This window comes from Fukomys damarensis, unplaced genomic scaffold, assembly GCF_012274545.1.
Source record: "Fukomys damarensis isolate Sample0158 unplaced genomic scaffold, DMR_v1.0_HiC HiC_scaffold_14, whole genome shotgun sequence".
Taxonomy (NCBI): domain Eukaryota; kingdom Metazoa; phylum Chordata; class Mammalia; order Rodentia; family Bathyergidae; genus Fukomys; species Fukomys damarensis.
In genome coordinates, this window is record NW_022900926.1 from 4,233,226 (window position 1) to 4,254,706 (window position 21,481).

The 21,481-nt window shown below is 37.9% G+C and overlaps 1 protein-coding gene across 1 annotated transcript in view; it reads right to left on the bottom strand.

Annotated features, from left to right (window-relative positions):
• Nucleotides 1-571: 571 nt before the first annotated feature.
• Nucleotides 572-21,481, bottom strand: part of Serinc1 (serine incorporator 1) — a 21,253-nt gene continuing 343 nt past the window's right edge. The window contains exons 2-10 of the mRNA XM_010638245.3: nt 9,721-9,882; nt 7,207-7,376; nt 6,109-6,188; nt 5,688-5,825; nt 3,961-4,130; nt 3,785-3,875; nt 2,583-2,727; nt 2,249-2,479; nt 572-1,322 (exon numbers count right to left, since the gene is read on the bottom strand). Coding sequence (XP_010636547.1) covers nt 1,187-1,322; nt 2,249-2,479; nt 2,583-2,727; nt 3,785-3,875; nt 3,961-4,130; nt 5,688-5,825; nt 6,109-6,188; nt 7,207-7,376; nt 9,721-9,882 — 1,323 coding nt within the window. The 3' untranslated portion in view covers nt 572-1,186. The remainder of the gene's footprint in view (nt 1,323-2,248; nt 2,480-2,582; nt 2,728-3,784; nt 3,876-3,960; nt 4,131-5,687; nt 5,826-6,108; nt 6,189-7,206; nt 7,377-9,720; nt 9,883-21,481) is intronic.

Genomic DNA, 21,481 nt, shown 5'->3' on the forward strand with positions numbered 1-21,481 from the left:
AAATACAAAAGCATTTAAACATCTGTTGACCTGTGCAGTACGCTAAGCAGTATATTCTACACCAGTCCAGCATTCTCCCAGCCTTAGTGTACAGACAGAAGGCAGGCTGAAGAGCAAGACATGTCACTTTAAGTATCCACTCCTAATAAGGTGGAAAATCAATTATGCATGTTATTTTGAATAGAAAGTATTTCTAAATGTCAGAGACTGATGCTCTTTTTGGTGGATTTAAGAATTTCTTAGCTTTGCCACTAATTAGGCATTTAAGCCCGTGCTTTAGTTTCATTTTTAAATGAAAGAACTGCATTAAATTTTAAGCACCTACTGAAGCCTAGTGTTTTAGTTTATTCCCTCCCAGTCAAAGTTTTACTACCTTTTGACTCTCAAAACTAACCTGCAAAGATTTAAACTTTTTAAACCTATGATTATCCTTTTAAAAACCTTGTCTGAATCCTTCAGCGTTCCTAGTATCTGTTACACCTACACTTGTTGCATGGGTTTCTAATGACCAATAGGAAAGTTCATTTGGTTGGTCAAAGTCATTGGAAGATCACAATCTCACTGGATAGTCTAATTCCCACTACAACCTGCCTGTCTTTGAAGGCTCTGTGCCCAAACTTCCTCCCACTACTCTACCTATGTAAGCACCTTACCTTCACATTAAGGGAAATCCTGACAAAATTTGAGTAACTTGCATTTTCCAGACTATTGCATTTAAGTGACATGTTTATATAATCTTAGCAAAACCATGTTATGTTCCGTGCAGTCCTCCGTAAGGCAATACAATCAAATATTTCAAAAGGCAGCTGTACATTTACTTTTATGCTAAGAGAGTTTATAGTCTAACATTTAATATCAACCTTTCAGGCAGTTGTTTTTACTGTTAATTTACTTCTAATTCCTATGTACTTCTAACTTCACATGTACAGGGCAGAGGCCACCCCTGCCAATGTCCACTTCTCCTGGCTCACCACCACACTCACACTCTCCATCTGGGACTCTGACTGCACACAATGAATGCACTTGGCAAGAAAACAATGAATAAAATGGCAGGCAGTAAAATCTAATTCATGCCAGAACAACACTGGAGAAGTTACATAGGAAGCACACACATACACAACTTTACAAAAGTTGGGAATACTGCTAATTTTCAATGAGCAATGACCAAAGCAGAACTGAAGCCCCGTCAATCGAAGTCACGATTTGTGAGAACGAGCGGAGCCACCAGTGTCCACACATACAGCACCAGGCCGATCCAGCTGGAGGAGATTTTCACCCACACGGCTGTCCACTGGCTCTTCATTTCCCTCGAAGGCTCGTACCTGAGGTGTAAGGTAAAACATGAAGGGCAGCAGGGAGAGGGCGATCAGTGTACGTCCAATTTGTCAGGGCAAAACCCAGCTGCAGCATGGGACCTGCTGCCCTACGGCCCACAGATTAGGTAACGGGTGAAGGTAAAATCCAGCAACCTCCTCTACACAGCGAAGGACACAGGACTCTGCATTTCCTGTACATTGCTAGAGAGATGGAACATGGCCTGTGAACGGGTAAGGCGTGCCATCCAGAGCTGCCTGTGAACCCCAACCCAATCACCCTCCCTTGCTTTCTCAGAATCAACGGAGTACTGAGGAAATGTAGCAGATTTGTGTGTTAAGTCTTTTTTAATCTAGTCTTACCTTTTACCACCATTATTATCTGATAGCCAAAGCTTTGAATTACTGAGAACTATCTGAATTCTTACAGCTTAATATGAGATAGTGTAGGAATTTTAAAAACTGTGCCGTTAGGAGCTGGGGATTTAACTCAGTGGCACTGTGCCCACGTCACAAGCACAAGGTCCTGAGTTCAATTCAGAGTACCAGAAAAACAAAAACAACTATGTTGTTTTCAGTAATAGTCAAGGCTGCTCTCAATCAAATTCAGCAAAGAATAATTTTTTCCCTTTTGCTGATATTTGAAAGTAATTACACATACCATTCAAGGGTATCACACATTTAAAATTATTTAAAATCACACTGCCTAAAGCTGAACAATTCGAGTCTTAAACAGAGTTGTTTTATCATCATTTAGATAAAATCAGTTTTAAAAGAACTTTCTCCCCCGGACTCACAGTTCACTCAGCTGAGCTGTGAGCAGAGCAGCCCCTCGGGCTGGAAAGCACTGCACGACGAAGAAGCACAGAGCACGTCTTAGGACAGAAACGAAAGTCCCCAAAGCCCCCCTGCCTACAGCCACACAGTGCAAGCACCTGTACCAGTTGGTCAGAGTCATCATAATGTACAGCGATGCCAGGAAGAGCATGAAGTGGAAGAAGGAGTAGCTGTACGTGACGCCGTCCAGCTCGTTGTCCACAGCCCGGTGAGCACTGTCGCTGTCCTCCAGGGACCCGTCACTCCTGCCTCCCCCATCTTCTATCAGTGTCGACTCGTCGCTCGTCAGGGTCAGCTTGTTAACCTGACTGTTGTTGGAGGTGCGGATGCTGCATGACAGAGATCAGAAACAAAAATGTATTGAAAAGAAATTATTCCTGAGTTGATAGCTAGGCTCCCTGTGTAGCACGTTTTGTTCATGGTTTACATTACCTGGAATAAAAGACACACAAAAGAAAGAGGATGAGTCCTATTATCCCCTGCGCATGCCACCACTGGACAGACTGCCCTTCCTTTGGGCTGCTGCTCGTGGTGTTGAACCCAATTATGCTCAGAAGACTTGGGTTGCAATTTGTTTCTGTAAAATAAATTGAGAGTCAAATTACAATGTAAGAGTAACAAAAAATGGCATGTTTTAGGGCATAGCATTCTCTTTACTCATACTGCTGGAAATTCAAGAAGTTTTTCTGGAAAAGGCACACGTATAACAACCAAAAAATACTTAAGAACAATTTTTATGGTATTAATAAGGAGAATTTAAGATTTTTTTCCTTTTAAATTTTATGCCAATATACAAGTGTTGAGAAAAAGTAAATCACTTAATTTTCAACCTTGTGCAAGAACAGAGATAGTCAAATTTTACAAGAGTCAGAAATAAAATTAAGATGCTATAAGCCATAATGCACTGGCTTTTGTACCCTACATTGTGACATTACAACCCAGGCGTCATGAAGTTTATTAGTTTGTCAAAGTGCAATGTTATAAACAGAAAGCTTACACATAAAACCAGTAACAAATGCTATGTGGAAAGGACCATGAAGGCCTAACAACTATTAATACTTACTTGATCTCGTGAAAGAATTAAAGGACTGGTAAAGTATTCACAAAAGTGTCATGTACATTCTTCCCACAAAGCCTCATCTGTCAATGTCCACTTTACTAATAAAAATTAGGTAAGGCTAATCTCTAAAGCAAATTACACATAAGAGAACACTGTCTGTTTTTCCTTAAAAATACTCCTCTTTCTTTGAATTACATACACTGTGCTGGCATCTATTTCCATGGAAAGCAAAACAAATGGCCTATAATGCAAATTCATTACAGAGCCAATTATATTCCATTGCAAGGTAGTTAGACGAAAAGAGTAATTTAATGGAAAAATCAAAGTATACTAGAGTCAAAATGATTTCAAGAGGTGTTATTTCTACCTATGTATAAGTTACCAACATTGAAACGTGTATTCAGGTATTTCTTATAATTTTTAGATAATTTTTGATAACATAATTTTTGTTCAATAAGAAACCAAGTGAAAAAAGTGTTTCCACAATCTACTGTTCCAGAAGACTTTTAGGTATCTTAATCCCCCAAAATGACTACCTCTGAATAAAAGGAAACACTGAGGACTTGAAACATACCTGGCTCATTGGTCATCGCAGACCATGTCAGGTACATTGTGTAGACTGTAATTACTGAAGACTGTAACAAACCCGATCTTGGCTGCGACTCCTAGAAGCAAAATATTAAGCAACGCAGTAAGTAGTCTGACATCACTCAAGATTTACGAAAACTGAGCAAGGTGTTCACAGCGTACTTGGATTCTGGGCAGGATGGACATCACAGAAGCACCAATGCAGAGAAGCATGTTGACACTGATGAATGCCTTATTTTCTGAGCAACTGGCTGGATGAGTGTAGTAGACAAAGAACAATATGACGGCAACCAAAGACAGCAGGTAATTCAGAGCTGTGGCCGATAACAAGGCTGTGAAAAAAAAATTCGATTTTACCAAAACCCTAGAAATTAGCCATGTGACTTGTATTAAAAAACAATTTGTCATTTTATCCAAAAATATGATTTAAGTAACTAATAGCATTACACAGGCTACAAAAGCAGGAGAAAGTTAATTCTGAATTTTTCCACTGAAGAATTCTATGTACGGTACATTACACAGAGCTGACTATGACATATTTTCAAGTCATTAAGGTAGTAACATTACTTTTATTAGTAGGAATATTTTATCTTACAGAGTTTACAAATCACATTCATATATATTAGGCATTCCTTTAAAAATAAATGAGAGGAATATTACTGGAGGTTTTTAAAGAACCATAATCACTCAAGTGTAAGTAAGGAAGGGGTACTGAGAAACAAGTCCATAAACCAATGTTTTTCCTCACCAACTAAACTCTTACAAAAATACGTATTATGCAAGGGTAAGTTCATTATTTCCGAGGACAAGCTAAGATTCTTCTACATAAACTTCAATATGCGTAATGTGTGGAGAGTTTGTGCTAACATGTGGTGTGAAGTGTTCCTGTAGGTCTGTCCGACGGGCTTTTCCAACTATTTATTGAAAGCCTATGATGCGCCTGGCCTGGCAATACAGCAGAGAATAAAACAGGCAGCAACCCTTATATCAAGACTTTTTCTTAACAAATGAGGATAAAGTTTGGAAATGACTAAAGCTTATTTCTGTGAGCATCAAACTGGTTTTACTCTAATCACTGAAACCAATCATCACAAACTAGTTTTGAGAAAAATGTCAGGCTGATGAGTCAACAGATATCGCTTATACTGTTTCAATTATTTTGTTATTGTTAGCTAAAATCCATATTATTTTACATAAAAATCCAAATGTGCAGCTTCAATGTATAGCAAACAATAATGAGCATAGTTTCCCTGAGAGTAAGTATGCACTCTGTCTAGCACAGTCCCTACTATCTGTACAAAAATTAAAGTCACTAAAACTTTTTTTTTGGTATCGGGGATCAAACTCAGAACCTTGAGCTTGCAAGGCAGGCACAGTACCACTAAGCTAAATCCCCAGCCCTCTTCCCTCACTTTTGTTACCTATTTGGCCCTGTCAGTATCTGAATTTTCATCTGTGCTTCTGAGCATAATGTAACATAGGACACACTCATTAGCATAAACAAACCTTAATTACACTACCACAGGAATTCTTAGGTGTTACTGATGCACATAAAGTAATCACAATGATATCCCATGTTCCCAAATGTTTATGCAAACATTGTCTACATTAACTGTACCACTGTATATATAATTTAGCAGTCATTTTCCCTAGAAAACGATGGTATAAAATGCACAAGCTTTCAGAAATAGGCTTTGAAACATTCACTTTAGCTACTCAGAGTACTTTTAATCTCTTTTTTGCTTTGGGGTCGATCTTTAACAAGTTGCAGATACAGTAAGATAGATACGATGCCACTGACAAACTGAAAACTACTCCGCAGGAAATTACACCTTGAAACTCCTGTAAGGTTTCCCGATCTGTTCTCACCAGAACACTGAGCTGCTCACCTGCATACCAGCACCTCGAGTTCCCTTCCTCCATCTTCTCCACCCACGACTCATTCCATGAATGGGCAAAGTCAATCAGCAGGACCAGCTGGATGAGGATGAAGCAGAAGGCCCCTGCCATGCCCACGTAGAACCACACTGGAAGGGAAGGGTGGACACAAGTGGGAAGTCATTTTTATTACTCACTTTTCTGGTACAGGGAATCGAACTCAGGGACTTGCACTTGCCAGGCAGTGTGGCTCCACTGAAGCTACTCACTTTTCACATGCACTTTTCAATAAGCAAAAGAGAAAATAAAATGTCATGTACATGCCTTCATTTGTAGTGGGAAACAAACAAAAGAAAAATAAACAGAGTTGCAGGGAATCAGTTTCCTTTATAAAACATCAGTATCACACAATTAAAAGTAAAAATTTCTTACCTGTTGTAAATGTTCCTTCTGGAATGAAGAATGCCCCTATAATAATTGCAATTGCGGCAGCAAATTTAAAGAACCAAAATCTAAAACAAGTGGAATTTTTATTAATAAACATTCATCCAACAAATAATTTTATACATACAATTTTTTAAAAGCATCTTATAGCTACATTTTATGTGATTGTTTTTTCTTAGGATCCCCCCAAAATCAGAAAACTATCATGTAACTACTTTTAAGACAGTTTTAAGAAAGCTGTATTTGTCACTCATGCATAGAACTACTGGTTCCATTTCAGTTTTACCAAATGAAGTGTAACATGCACTGAACAACGAATAGTTTTACTAAATACATGATAAATGCAACCATACAAAATAAAATTTAAAAGAACTATAGACTAAAAGATTGAACATACAGCTCCCACATAATTCTTCATTATTAATATTACTATACCAATGTTTTTCCTATTTTTGGTAGCACATGCTACCAGACAAGCAATAACGTATTTTTTTAAAATTTAGTTTGAGGACCGGGGATTTAGTTCAGAGGTTCAGTGGCCTGCCTTGCAAGCACAAGGACCCGAGTTCAATCCCCCGTATCCAATTAAAAAAAAAAAAAAAATTAGTTTGTGGGGGAAAAAAATAAAAAGATATATCCCAAACACTCCAAGTGCTACATTACATTAAAGGAGAATGACAGCTGTACACTAAAGATTGTAGAACAATCACTGAGAAAACCAATACACCATTCAGGAGTAAGTTTTCCATCATGACTACATTTTAGGTCTAGGGAACTCTATGGGGCTGGTACAATGAAACTAAAAAGAGGAAGAACCCCTCTTGTCTTGCCACAGTAATGGATGTACAGATTCATTTCTAAGATGAAAAGAATAAGACACTATAAATCAGAGGTTATCCAATTAATGACCAAAGCTAACATTAAACGTCTGAAAGTTGATGCTCTCTGGTTGAAACAGGAAGATTTTATTACCTTATTCATAAAAAGACAAAATTCTGAAAATTGTTTATTCCCCTTAAAAAGTTCTTTTACTAGATTCAGAATTACTAAGAGGCAGCCACGTAGACCGAGCATTTAAACACTTACCCATTATGCACGGCAGCTCTAGGGTCGCTGCTGCTCTTCACCTTGATCATGAGCAGAGAGAGGAGAAGGTAGAACATGGCCAAGCCAAAGCACAAGCGATACACAGCTTTGTAGCCAACCAGAATACTACAGGGAACAACACCTTTCTCGTTCTCACAAAATCCAGGAATCTAGAAAAACAAAGCAAGTTTGAGATCCACATTTTTTCATTAGGTAAAAATGCAAGCTCTGAGTAGTCAAATAGTTTAAGTAAGAACCCAAAAAGCTAAAGTTTGCCTTGTAGTTTATAATATGTAATCAAAGTAAGTTCCTACATTTAATCAGATGAAAGAAAAAGTTAAAATTCTTATGTGAGCAAATGAACCATCAACATCAATGCTAAACTAGAGGCTTAAGTTGTGGATTTATTCTAAATCTTTACAATTTACGTTGTAATGTCATACACTGAATTGCATATGAGAAAAAAGTCCATATGAGCTTAAAAAAATCACAGAGTAACTGGTATGTCTCTCGGAACTAAAGAGATCAGCATTTTGCTTTTCAAAAGTAATGCTACTTCAATTCATTTTGAGTTTTGGTCTCTCATTCTGATCATGAATGGATCTGGCTTAACAGTAAGTGAACCGATAGTTTTATATTTTAATTCAGAATCTTGAAAAAGACAAATGACCATTTCAGGAGATGAGGCTGGGGCTAAAGCCCAGGAGTGAGAGCTTGCCTAGTATGTATGATGACTGGGGTCTGATCCTCAGAACTTGAAAGATGGATGAAAAATATAAAGCCACACTATAACCCGTTAAGAAAAGGAATTTTTAAATGAAACAAGTGGCAGTACTGTTGAGAACCACACATACTACTCCTATGTATGAGCATGAATTCTTCCCATGCCCAGCCCAACTGCTTTTTCAGTATGCTAGCTATGTACTGGCTGTCAATGCAAAGACAACTTTAGTCGTCACATTCCTTAATCTCTCCCCCAGACACAGTCTTGTCACCCCGGAAATTCTTTCTGAAGCCTACACACACTTCTGGTTCTTTCTCACTGCTCCTACAGAGGAGCTCCTTTCACTACCAGCTCCCTTAGGGAGCTCTTGGCAAAGTTCCAGCACTGCTCCATAGGAATGTTTTCAGCAGGAGACACCTTGGCTTCAACTTTCATCTCTATCCCTGTGATGGCTCATTCCAGCTGTCAACGTGACTGGCTCAGGAGGAAGACACCTCCCTACAGGATCAGCTAAGAACATCTCAAGTGAGTCAGCCTCGGTCAGGGAGGCGCCCCTGCTCCTTTCGATTGGGTTCTCCTCCTCCTCTTGGCTTCCAGCTGCCAAGCGTGGAGCGCCTTTCCTCCACCATGATGTGTCTGCCTTGAAGCTGGTGGAAATCCTGAGCCTTAAGCCTCTTCTCCTTTAAACTGTGTATGTCAGGAATTTTGTCCCAGCAACAGAAAGCTCCAAATCCACGACAAGATCTAGCTCTGATTCCTCTAGTTATACATGGACTGCAATGTATATGTGCACCAAAAACTCCTGTTCTGAAACCCTAACCCTCATGGCAGTGCCCCTATCAGGAAAGACCGGAGAGCTTGCTCTAGTAGGTGAAAATACAAGAAGTCCATCTGCCAAACAGGAAGACCTTTACTGGAACTCATCCATGCTGGCACCCTGGCAGACCTTAGACTTCCAGCTCTCAAAAGCATGAGAAAAATTTCTATTGTTTAAGCTACCAAGGCTATGGTATTCTCGTTACAGCAGCCTGAACTAAGACAGGTATATACATGTATGCAATACAGTACCTCCAACTCACAATCAGAAACTGAAACTGTTATTTACTTCCCCATCTCTTTCCACAAACTCCTTGAAAAAAAATTAAAAACAAAACAAAACAAAAAACTTTTCTCTTTCCTGGTTAACAGCAACTTTCCTTCCAGTTTTCTAGGGTCAGATTCTGGTTGTTAATATATGATTACAGCATTATTTAAATGCCAGCCAAACAGTCAATTTTATACCTAAAAAAAAAATCTAATTCAGGCTTTCTATACTCTCGTTGTATTCATTACTGTAACAGCCCCAAAATCATTTGACTTCTATCCTTTAACTACCAGATCAATCTGCCTAAAGCACTGATAATCTGCTCAAAAAACTATAATCACCATGCTTTCTAATTTTCAATTATCTACGCATAAAAGTTCTACTGAAGGGCAGGTGATTTAGCTCAATGGTTCCACCACCTGCCTTGCAAGCCCAAGGACCTGAGTTCGATCCCTAGTACCCCCCCCAAAAAAAAGTTCTACTTATTTTCAGAATGTCCCTTCTTCAGGGAGAAAAAGTCCCTTTCCCCAACACTGATTCTGTTGCCTGTTTAAAATTATTTCTTTCCTCGTATCACCACAGCTCATTTTCCGAACCACCATCACAGTACCCAAAAAGCTACCTAACAGTCTGTCTTTTCCTAAGATTATGAAGTCTTCTGCATATTCTAGTGTAAGTTAATCAAGGAATAAGTAAAAAGACTAACCTTATTCAGCTGTTCTTCCATTCCTGGTATCAACATGACACAAGCCACACACACACCGACAAGCAAGAAGAGTGCGTAGATCAACCTAGTCACCGTGGAGTTGTTCCCACTGGGACAGCATCGGCACAGCAGACAGGGAGCACTGCCACAGAGACATGGGATCTGGGAAAGAACAGGGCTCCAATCAGTGATAGAATACTTAGTAACTTATGGGTAAAGATAGCAGAAAGTCAAATAGAAAAGCACTTCTTCTCTATAGTGAGCAAAATGAATACAACTACATCAAACAACAAAGGGAGAGAAAAAAACAGTGGCAACAAAAATTTAGCTAAGAAATGGAAAACGGGGGCTGGGGATTTAGCTCAGCGGTTCGGTGGCCTGCCTTGCAAGCGCAAGGACCCAAGTTTAATCCCCCGTACCAGAAAAAAAAAGGAAAATTTATGATATCACAACTGTTAAGCTCATCTCCAGCCCTGCCTCTTATCCCCCAGATACCATGACAGTAAAAGTATACAGAATTCCGAGAATTTTCAATTTTAGGAGAGGGAAAAATAGTGAAATGGTAAGCTTTTTTCCTCTGCCAACTCTAGTTGTGGTAGAAATGATAAAAATGACAACCTCAATCAGATCAAAAGGGTTATTGAAAAACTGGGGCTAGCATCCTCTGACTTTAAACTAGGGAATAGGGTGCACTCCTGTCTAGGGGAGGTGAACTCTGGAGCAGGGTATTTCAGAAAGGCAAAGTCTACACATTTCGCTAAGAGCTGAACTCTCCCACACTGCTGCACTTCAGGAAGCTGGAGGAAGAGAGGCTGTTCCAACCATAGCTACTGCTCTGGATCTACAGAGCCTCCAATCACATGAAGGGAGTACTGTAGAAGACAGACACACTATGGCAGATATAAAGTTAGAACAGAGTCACTTTCCATTAAGCTTCATTAAGACAAATAAATGTCAAAATGGCTATGCAAACAACTTTAGCAAAAATCAAAAAAGCTCCCTAGAACAAAAAAGGAAGACATTCAAAAAGCTAACAAATGAAAAAGGAGACCTCCAAAATGAAGAGAAAGAACAAACAGAAAGGGGGATTACAAGGCTAAGAAAAAGGGGAAAATATGCTGAATAAGTTTATTATCAGAGAACAAAAAGACACAACTAAAAATATAAATACTGACAGGGAGAATGGCTTAGGATAATTAGCTAAGATGAAGTGGCAGTGACCAGACTTGCCTCCTGCTTTAACCAAGAAAAAGAAATGAAACTGGTATTTCTTACAGTAAGCAACTCAGGCAAAGGAGAGGGAACAGGGTGAGCCCTTCGAGGAGCCCCTCTTTGTGAATGCAGGGAAAGCCCAGCAGACCGCCTGGCCAGAAGGCACAGAACTGGGACTCAGGAACTGAAGCAATTAGTGTTTCTAGGGCAGAATCTTGGAGAGGACAAAGTTACCCGAACAGCCCACATATTTGAAAAATTATTCAAGGGGTGTAGGTAGCTGGTATCTGGGAATCCCACCACCCAACAGAAAACACGAAGCACTGGCAAAACAGCACTGGGGGGAAAGCAACCACAAAAGAATGAAAAGCTCTACTCTTTTCACTTTTAAAAGCTGAAAACAGAACATCAAAAATATCAAATTCTCTTCAAGTAACTTATGTCCAGGAACAAGATCCAATAATATTTATTAAACATGTACATACAGCCAACCCTCACCAAAGTAAAGTTTACATCTGACATCTAATAAGACATTAGTAGGCATGGGAAAAAGCACAAAAAATACAATACATAGCTAGAATTACTGAGCTCAAACCAACCTGGAAATGACACAGGTGAGAGTTCACTTACAAACAAGTTCTTGTAACATTAACCAGCTACACATGGTTAGAGGAAAATTCGAGTATGTCAAGGAGAGACAGAGAAAATAAATTAAAAGAACCATCTCCAACTTTAATAGATTAAAAAAAAAAAAACCTTCTCCCTAACTAATGAGTCAGTAAATACATTAATGAATCTGAAGACACAGCAATAGAAATGATCCAAAATAAAAAATATTAACCAAACATCAGCTTAATCTAAGGACAAAAGAAATGAATCCTTCTGAGGAAGTAATTGTCAAAATTCCCCTAAGTTTAATGAAAACTACTGAGCTCACAGATCCAAGTTCAACAAAGCTCTACCAAGATATTATAAAAATGACATCAAATAATACTATAATCAGTTACTCCCCAAAGGGCATTATGGTGTGTAAAAAACACCTCAACCATATTTTTTAAAGAAAATATGTACTCTGGCATAACAGTAGCTGGCTGTGCATCTCAATAGATATGCTAGGGGAATACAGAAAGCCATCTTTGTGTTCACTACTTGGTACGACAAACGGCAAGCTGCGTGCATGTGTGTCAAAGGGTAAATGGGTGAATTTTACCCACAGTATGTGCCATAAATACATTTGTGTATTTATAATTTTTAATTATATTTTTTCTTTTGCTTTTTCTTGTAAAATTAGCCCAATTCAGTACAATGTCACATGAAAATCCGCTTTTTCAACTTTGGGAAGAGGTCAAAAGTAAGTCATCAGGTGACTCAGCTATCAATCCTGATTTGGAACATATAAGCCAAAGAGGTTATCAAGATATGACAGGGAAGTACAGAATGAAGACCTTGATTCTACAAGGAAGAAACAGTAATGCAAATAAATATTTGACTAGTCAAAATGTTACAAAATGGTCATGAATACCCCAAATGAATTAATGTTAGAATAAGTCAGAAAACATTATTAGGTCATCGCAAGGCATGAAACCTAAAGGAAGGAATGCCAACACTGCAATTCAATGTTGGAAATTGTAATGGACAATATGCTACAAGATGTTATGAAATACAGTAATAATGAAATACAAGCAAAACATTCTATATGCATCAACAGCAATACTCAAAAATATATTTATCATGACATCTCACTACCTGAACTAAAAGCTTTCATAGCAAGACTTTATCATTCTAATGGTGCTAATCATAATCTAAAGGATTTATGGAAAAGAGACAGATACAGAGTTGAGATTTTTAGAAGAATAATGACACTCAAGAGATTTGGTTTCTTTCAAAACTGCCCACGCTTTGACAACAAAAAGACTCACCAAGAAAGAAAAAAGGAAAAAATCCAACAATTTGGGGGTGATTCACTCATTTTTTAAAAGCTTAGTTTCAAACTGTCAAGCAATTTATACACTGATTAAATACATGACAAATGACCAACAACTTTCATCATTTCATAGTTGTTGAAGGTCTTGGCAATAATATGCCGAATCAACATTTTAAATATGCTGTAACAATATATGCCCTGGTAGATGTGAAGACATTTTACACTGAATTTAGAAATTTACCCTGGAACTCAGCCACCAGGTCTTTATAAATTGTGCAGTAATAAACTCTGATTTTGTGAACAGACTTGCTTCACCTATTTAAAAAAGTAACCCAAATATCACAGTAGACAACTGGTTTGTAAGTTACCCATTAATGTTACACTGGTTAAAAACAAAACAAAACAAAACAAACCACTAGTAGACCAGCACAGAAGCTATTCCCAAGTGCAAAATGGAGATTCCTGAAAAAAAAAAAAAAAATTCACAGATTCATAATAAAAAAATGTATAGTACTATCTCTAGGTTTGAGAAAGACATAACATTGGCCTCCCCTGTGGTGAAGAAAAACAAAGTAGTACTGATACTGTCAACATCACACCATGAAGATAAAACAGTGAGGCTGGTGTGGTGGTGCACACCTATAATCCCAGACTTTAGGAGGATAAAATAGGATCCTGAGGTTCCCAGGTCAGTCTGTGTGACACAGTGACTTCTAAACTAGCCTGGACTACGTTATGGAGAAGAAAAACAAAGTAATTTTGATACTGTCAAATTACTATATTATAGACAAAGTTAGGCAGAAATATAGTCAGACAAGGGTAGGCCCTTGAGGGAGTCAGTGCATAAGATGAGAAAATAAAAAACTGGCTAGAGACACAACTGAAAATTAAAGTCACCATGGACAAGTTTACATACTTCCCTAAGGTTGCTTGAGATTACCTGTACCACCCTTTAGTAATTTCCCATATAAATAAACCATCATCTCATTAGGGCCAAGTCATCTTTTCCATCCATTAAGACTAAGACTACTAAAAAAACTATAGACAAAACTAATGCTATAGATTACCAACCAAATATAAGACATATGGACTTCCAACCAATGTTAAGAGAAATATTGTAACTCCCAATCCACTAGATGTCGGAAGTGCCAAGTCGAGTTTGTGTTCTCTAAACTCAAAAAGAATGAATTCTAGGAACAATGGAGGTTAAGAGTAGGAAGAATTTAAAATAAGCTTCTAATAGAGATGGGGTAAAAAAGTGAGTTGTCCACCAACCCCTCCTCTCAAGGGTGTTTTATTGAGCAAAGCCATGAGGTGAGGCAGGTACAAGGTAGGACAAAACTATAGTAAACTAATAAAATTAACAGCAGTCACTTAATGTTGACGCAACGGGAAATCACAAGGGCTGGGGATGTAGCTGGGCAAGCGCAGGGCCCTGAGTTCAATTCGTAGCACTGAAGAAAAAAAAAAAAAGTGGGCATTATACATTCACATAACATGACTTTTCTAAAAATTTACCATGTAAATGGTAGCCAGAAAAGTCTTAACAAGCAAGAAAATAAAGGCATATTATATAGAGAAACAAAGGAAATCACACTTCTAATGAGGAACAAAAGCCAGTACTGACAAAGTATAAACACGTCTGTACTTAGTAAAACTACCTTTCAAAAATTAAGGAAAAAGAAATACATTTTCAGGCATAGAAAAAAAGAACCCAAAATCAGCTTACCTAAACCGCCAAAAATGTTGAAAGGAACTCTTGGCAGAAGAAAAATTATACCAACAGAAATCTAGATCTAAAAAGAAATGAGTAACAATGAAAATGGTAAATATGTATTTTTTTCTTACATAAAATGTGGGCAAGCATTTCTGATACTAGATTCAAAGATATTGTAAAAACAAGAGACCAGAGGTGGCGAATCTGCGGCACATACGTTACTGTTTTTCTTTTAAGACAAAAGATATTAATGTATTGAGTTTTTTGAAACTAGAAGCTCCATCTTCAGGCTTAACACAGTTTGGGCACTCTGCAATAATTAAGTGGGCCATAGGCTGCAATGTGGCACTCAGTTTCAAAAAGGTTTGCCATCATTGCAACAGACCAACATTCTCATGAACATAAACATAAAGATTCTTAAGGAAATGTCAACAAGTTAGAAGCAGCAGTATTAGGAAACAAAAAACCCTTGTGACTAGTGGGGCAGAGTCTAGGAAAAAACAAGGCTTGCTGAACTTGTGAAAATGAGCCAATGAAATTAACTGTATTAATAGACTAAAGAAAAACCACTCTGGTCCTCTCACTATGTGCAGGAAAATCACATTAAAACTCAGTACCCACTTGTGATCAAAACTCAGCAGACAAGAACAATATCCTCCACTCAGTTTTAAAGGACATTATAAAACAGCTATAGCTCACACCTAAACTTAATGGTTTAAGTCTAAAATTTTAAGAATAAAAGCTTTCTTCCTAAAATGTGAACTACAAACAAGTCCACTCTTGCCACTTAAATGCAACTTGACAAGGTCCCAAACAATACATTAAGGCAAGAAAAAGAAAAACTGTATCAAATGGAAGACATAAAACTGCCCTATTACACTTAAGTACTACATAGGAAAGCTCAACAGAACAGCCAAAATATTACTACCGTTAGCTCACCAGCTTAGATCACTGGACCAATATTAATATAGACAGATCAAACACTGCTATGTGCAGGATACAATTAGAAATTAAATAATATAATAATACTTAGGTGTAAATCTAACAAAATGTGTATAAAATTCCAAATGATGAAAACTATAAAATATTAAAGAAATCTAACAACTACATAAACAGCAAGATATATTAGATGGGAATATATTTTAAGATGTCATCTCTTTCCAAACTGATCTATAATTTCAAACCCATTCAAATCATAATCCTAGTAGTTTAACAGAAATGAACTATATGCTTTAAAAACTTATGAGAAAAGGCAAAGAAACAAGAATAGCTTGAATTATTCTGAAAAAAGTGTTAAGTTGCAAAATTTACTCTACCTAATTTTAACATTAACATTAAAGCTATAGTAATCAAAACAGTCATATAAGCAAAACAGCAGAGCTGGTTATAATATAAAAACAAAACCAATTAAAAAAAAGATAAACACTGCCTTATAAAAGTTTCAACACCACTCAGGTGTGGTGGAGCAAGCCCGTAATCCCAATATACTGGGAAGCTGAGGTAGTACACTGAAAGACTACCCAGTGAATTTAGGCCACCCTGGGATATAGTGAGATGCTGTCAAAAACAATAATAATTTTAAAAACCCAACACCACCACAAAGAGAATGAAAAAGCCAATGATTAAAACAAAAAAAATTTTCAGAGCAGGTATCTAATTCATTTCTACCCAGAATATAAAAGAAATTCTCATAACTCAGTAAGAAGACAAAATGAACCAAATTAAAAATGGGTAAAATATGGATGGCAAAATAAACAATAAAAACTGTATGGTATCATTAGCGATTAGAGAAATTCACATTATGATCAAGAAATACTACTAAATACATAATAGAATGGCTAAAATTAAAACACAACAACTAAAAAAAAACAAACAAACAAACAAAAAAACCCCACAAAAACCCAGTACTATCAACTACTGACAAAAACACAGAGCAACTAGAACTTAATACTTTGCTGGTAGGAAATGAAAAAATGGTATAGCAATTTTAAAAATCATTTTTTCTAAGTCAAACATACACTAACCATAAATAGTAACCTGCCAAAGCCACCCCTAGGTATAAGAACTTAAGAGTCACACAAAAATCATTCAGATGGGAATGCTTATGGCTATTTTAATTGTAATCACCAAAATCTGGAAATGCCCCTCAAACATCAAGTGGACAGATAAGCTGTGCAACAACCACACAATGGAATGCTGCTCAACAAAGTTAAACTACTAACAAACACAGCAACATAAACGATCTCCAACTAATTATGTTAAGTAAAAGATGCCAGACTCACAAGGCCACAACACTCTACGATTCCATCTCTATCACACTCCAGAAGCTAAATCCAAAGGTCAGAAGGTGGGCCCCAGCTGACAGTGGAATTTCTCAGGGTGATGACTGTTCACTGGTCACAGGACTTACATGCATTTCTTGAACTATATTTCAAAAATAATGTTTCTATACATAAATTATAGCTCCTCTAAAAAGTAACAAAATGAACTCAGAAACTAATATGCAAGAATGCAAACACAACAGAAGAGATACCCTTAAAATTACTACCTCCCCCCAAAACCAGACATCCACAGATAAGTAACTACACAGATAAAAACACGCACACAAAAACACATTATTTTTGAGAAAGGAAAAAAGTAGTAAAACATTTAAACTCAGACACATCTTATTTAATATCAAAGATAAAAATTAAAATATTCAAACTAGGAAAAAAAATGTACAGCAGGAGCACTAAGCAAGCATCACATTACCTGGAAGGGTTATTAAAACAGATTGCTGGGGCCCCAACAATGTTTATACTACACTTCCAGATGTTCTGATGTTTCTGAGTCCAAGGAACACACTTTCAGAACCACTGGTATGGGAATTATGGTTATAAAACACAATGGCAACACACACACACACACACACCCACACAAACACTCACACACACACACACACACCAGTATAACAAGCATCTGGCTAAAGGTGGCAAAACAAATATATGCATTAACCTATGATCTCTTGAGAGAACCTCAATACAAACAAAAATAAAAGAGATTTTAAAAAATGAAATTAAAGTACCAGAAAGAACTGGAAGATACAAAGTAGAAAGCAGTTAACTGTCTTCAGAGAATAAGAAAGATGAATTTTATAGCCAGCAAAGGTGACAAGCCAGCCACAAGGAGATGGGTTCAGCAGAATCAGCAAATAAACAGAAGGAACTGGCAGGACCTAGTGCCTCCATAGGAGACACCCCCAAAGGTATGGGTGAAAGCAGGATCCTTGGTTCAATGTCTTTTCAAAGAAAAGTCGTGACTACTAGGTTTCATTTCAATTCCTGCATAGCCAAGTAGAGGATCAAACAGAGAGGTCTTGACAGATAAACATCAAGTTAAGCCCAAAAAGGGATCCATACTAACAAAATACTGTCAACTTTATGTATGAAAGTGAGAGCCTCACCATTCTTGGCTCCATGGGAATGCTTTCCCCACAGCAAACTGGAAGAGTTCTCAGGACACATCAACTGCCCTACTACATACTGGCATCAACTTCTGTAACGAAATGGGACAACTAGACCGCTTCATTGTGAAAGTTCTACCACGCGCTTCTCGGTCTCACTCCTAAATAGTCCACAGAAAATTCTACCATGAAAAGAAATTCAACTATGCAAAGAAATGAAAGCGTAAAGACTTAAGGGTAGTGCTTCCAGGAAATAAGTGCCAGACAGCATGAAACAGGAAAAAGAAAAAAACTCAGGGTAAACTGAGCATGGTGTGTATGGCTGGAACCCCACAATACAGTGGACCCTTGACTTATTTATGAACTTGATCAGTTCCCAAGGGCTGGCTGTAACTCAAGTTGGTTGTAAGTCAATACAGCAGAGATCTGGATGTTTACCTAGATACACACAATGGATAACATGAGGCAGATGAATCTTCCATTAACTTAAACCCAACCTGTTCTTACGTCAGGCTGGTCCTAACTTGAGGGTCCACTGTACCTGGGGAGGCTGAGGTAGGAGGATCATAAATTCAAGCCCAGACTAGGGCAACTCACCAAGACCCTGTTTCAAAGTAAAAATTAGGAAATGGGCTTGGGATAGAGCTCAGTATAAAGCCCCTGGGTTCAATTCCCAGTACCAGGAAAAAAAAAAAAAAACAAAAAACAAAAAACTCTTGGTCTTTTGGTAATTAAAAATGTTAGAGCAAGGAACAGTTCTAAGACAGTAGTGCAAAAGTCCAATGACATAGAAAACAGGAAAGAAGAATCCCACAGTCTTGGTTCAGGAAGCACATAATTTGTGTAACTGAAAACAAAAACAAAAACAAAATGCACATGAAAGCAAACAAAACCAAAACGAAACAAAAAAACTAAAGAAATTCCACCAACCAGTGGGTAGAGGTGACACAAAAGCTTTCTAAATGATTTCCCAATGACCACTTTCAGCAACACTGCAAGTGAGATTACAAAAGAGCAAAGCCTTCCTAACTCTACAAAACTGGCTTCTGATTTAGCATTCTAGGCCCACCCCAGTATATTTCCTACCCTCTCTTCTCAAGGACCATTACACCAAAGCATAAGCCCAAACCTAGAAAAAGAATAAGTAACACAATAAAAATGGTTTCAGCACAGGAGAGGCAAGGTGCACCCTCTTATGAGTGAAAGTGAAATCCCGGATGAAAACAGTGACTATCAACACAGCCTCCTTTTTATCATGGGCAGATGCTGCTATGCACAAACCAAAATCCACTCTGTACAATGGCGTGGGAACTATAAGGTACTACTTAATACAGTGTATGTACTATGAAAACAGCTGTTAACTGAACTTCTCGGAGAATAACAAGTCTCTGTTCAGTACCAAGGCAACTGAGGGGAACTGTTTTAATTCCTAACTGGTGCAATACCTGTGAGGGCTGACGACGAATTACAGTAGATGTGGAGAAATGGAGACACAGCGTCCCAACCTAGATCAGGTACCACAGGCATTTGAATTTACTGGGAGACACAAAGAGCTGGGGAAGTCGGGTTACATTAGCTAAATACACAGATAACAAAACGGTAGTAAGGCCAATGAGCACAAAAAGTTGTGCATAAGGGGAAAAGTGATTGCATATTACAAGGCTAAACTGTGAAGCACTTTACCCAGTAATTAAAAAATAAAACTATTTACATGCATACGATGGTTTTAGATACATTAACTCACTTAAAATAGTCACAACGTTTAACCAAAATTACAAATGCCATAGAAAGAGAAGGGGTTACAATGAAGGCATATGTATGATTTTGGTGGGGGAATGGGATAAGCACCAGCTGAAATCAAATACAGCTGCTAAGCCTTCCTCTCTCAGAAGGCAGAACTAAAACAGACAACCAAAAGTCTCCCTCAAGTCACGAGTGACAGTATGCATATTATTTATAAATACTGATACCTATTTAAAGAAACGTTGCCTCCAAGAAGTGAAAATATGAGTGGCGTGTTGTTCTTCCTGAGTCACACAGAATTATGCGTATGTATAATTTTGAATAAATTGTTACAATTAATGAGCTAGGGTGTAGGAGAATGGTGAATACGCTCCCACCTTTCATATCAGTGTATGTAAAATTAAAACGTCCCTTAAAATTTACTGCAATGTTTTAGAGTCTTTTTTTCTTGAAGTTAGGAGAAGTTATCTCAGTCACAGCATTACTGACATTCTCAGAGGAATATTCTTTCTCGCTGGAGGCTGCCTTATACAATGTAGTCTATTTAATAGCACCCCTGGCCTCTACCTATAAGATCCCAATGGCTCCCATTCATCTCAAGTAAGGACAATGAAAACTCTGCAGACACTGCTTAAATATCCAGGGGCTGAGACAGGTGTAAAATCATGCCAGCTGAAAATCTCTATTCTGGTATCGCCTCCTTAGAGAGATGGCTTCAGACTCACCTCCTTGAGTACTATCTCTTGACTAAGAAGCATTTATTTAACATTCAGCAATTCCTTAGTTATTTCTTTTGTCTGCATGTAGAAAAGATGGATTTCTATAAAATACGGCAAAAAAAAAAAAAGGAAAATTCAGAAACAGACAAGCACACAAGTAAAGAAAGGGAAAAGAGTAATTCAAATTATCCTTTAAATTCTTAGATCAGCCATTAGGACCCAGAAGAAGAGCAACCTTTGCTACCCAGCTTCTTTATCTATCAGAGACGTAATTATCATATGTAAGAAAACTACTGGTTACTAAACTGTTCAATATATCTAGGTATTGAAGTAACTAAAAGTTAGTTTTATCAAGGACATTCTACTCAACAAAAGAAGCAATCTAAGGTGTAAGAGTATTGATGAGAATACAATTGTTCCCCACTAGTAGTGCTCTCTAAAACTATTTTCCTTCTGACTCAAAACGCATACATACGAAAAATTTCCTTAAAACGTTTCCCCTCCTTCTAAATCTCTACTATCTACAAACTACACTATACCCATTTAATAACTGGGTCAAATTCTGACGTTACAAAATTAAATTACATAACATCTTAGCAAAAATCCAGGAAAACCACCTTACAATAATCATGTATTAATTTTGAACACTTTTTATTGCATTAAAATTGCCTCCTTTAGATACAAGAGTCAACAGATTCAATCAGATTATCTTCATATCTTACGAGATAAAAATACGACAGTCAAGAAACAGCCCGAGCAGAGAGCACACCCACACAGCAGCAAAGCCCTGACACGCGTGCTTTCCGTCAAAAGAGCCTCGGCACCACAGCCGCGCGCCGACCCTTCCCGGAGAAGCGCAGGGACCCCGAAGGCCATGAAGCCGAGACCAGGGCCAAACTCGGAGGAGGGCCGCGCGGAACAAAGAGGTCGGGCCCGCGCTGCCGCAGTCCGCGGGGACGGAAGTACTGCCGGCCCCGCAGGGAAACGGGCCGGAGGCTGTCGGG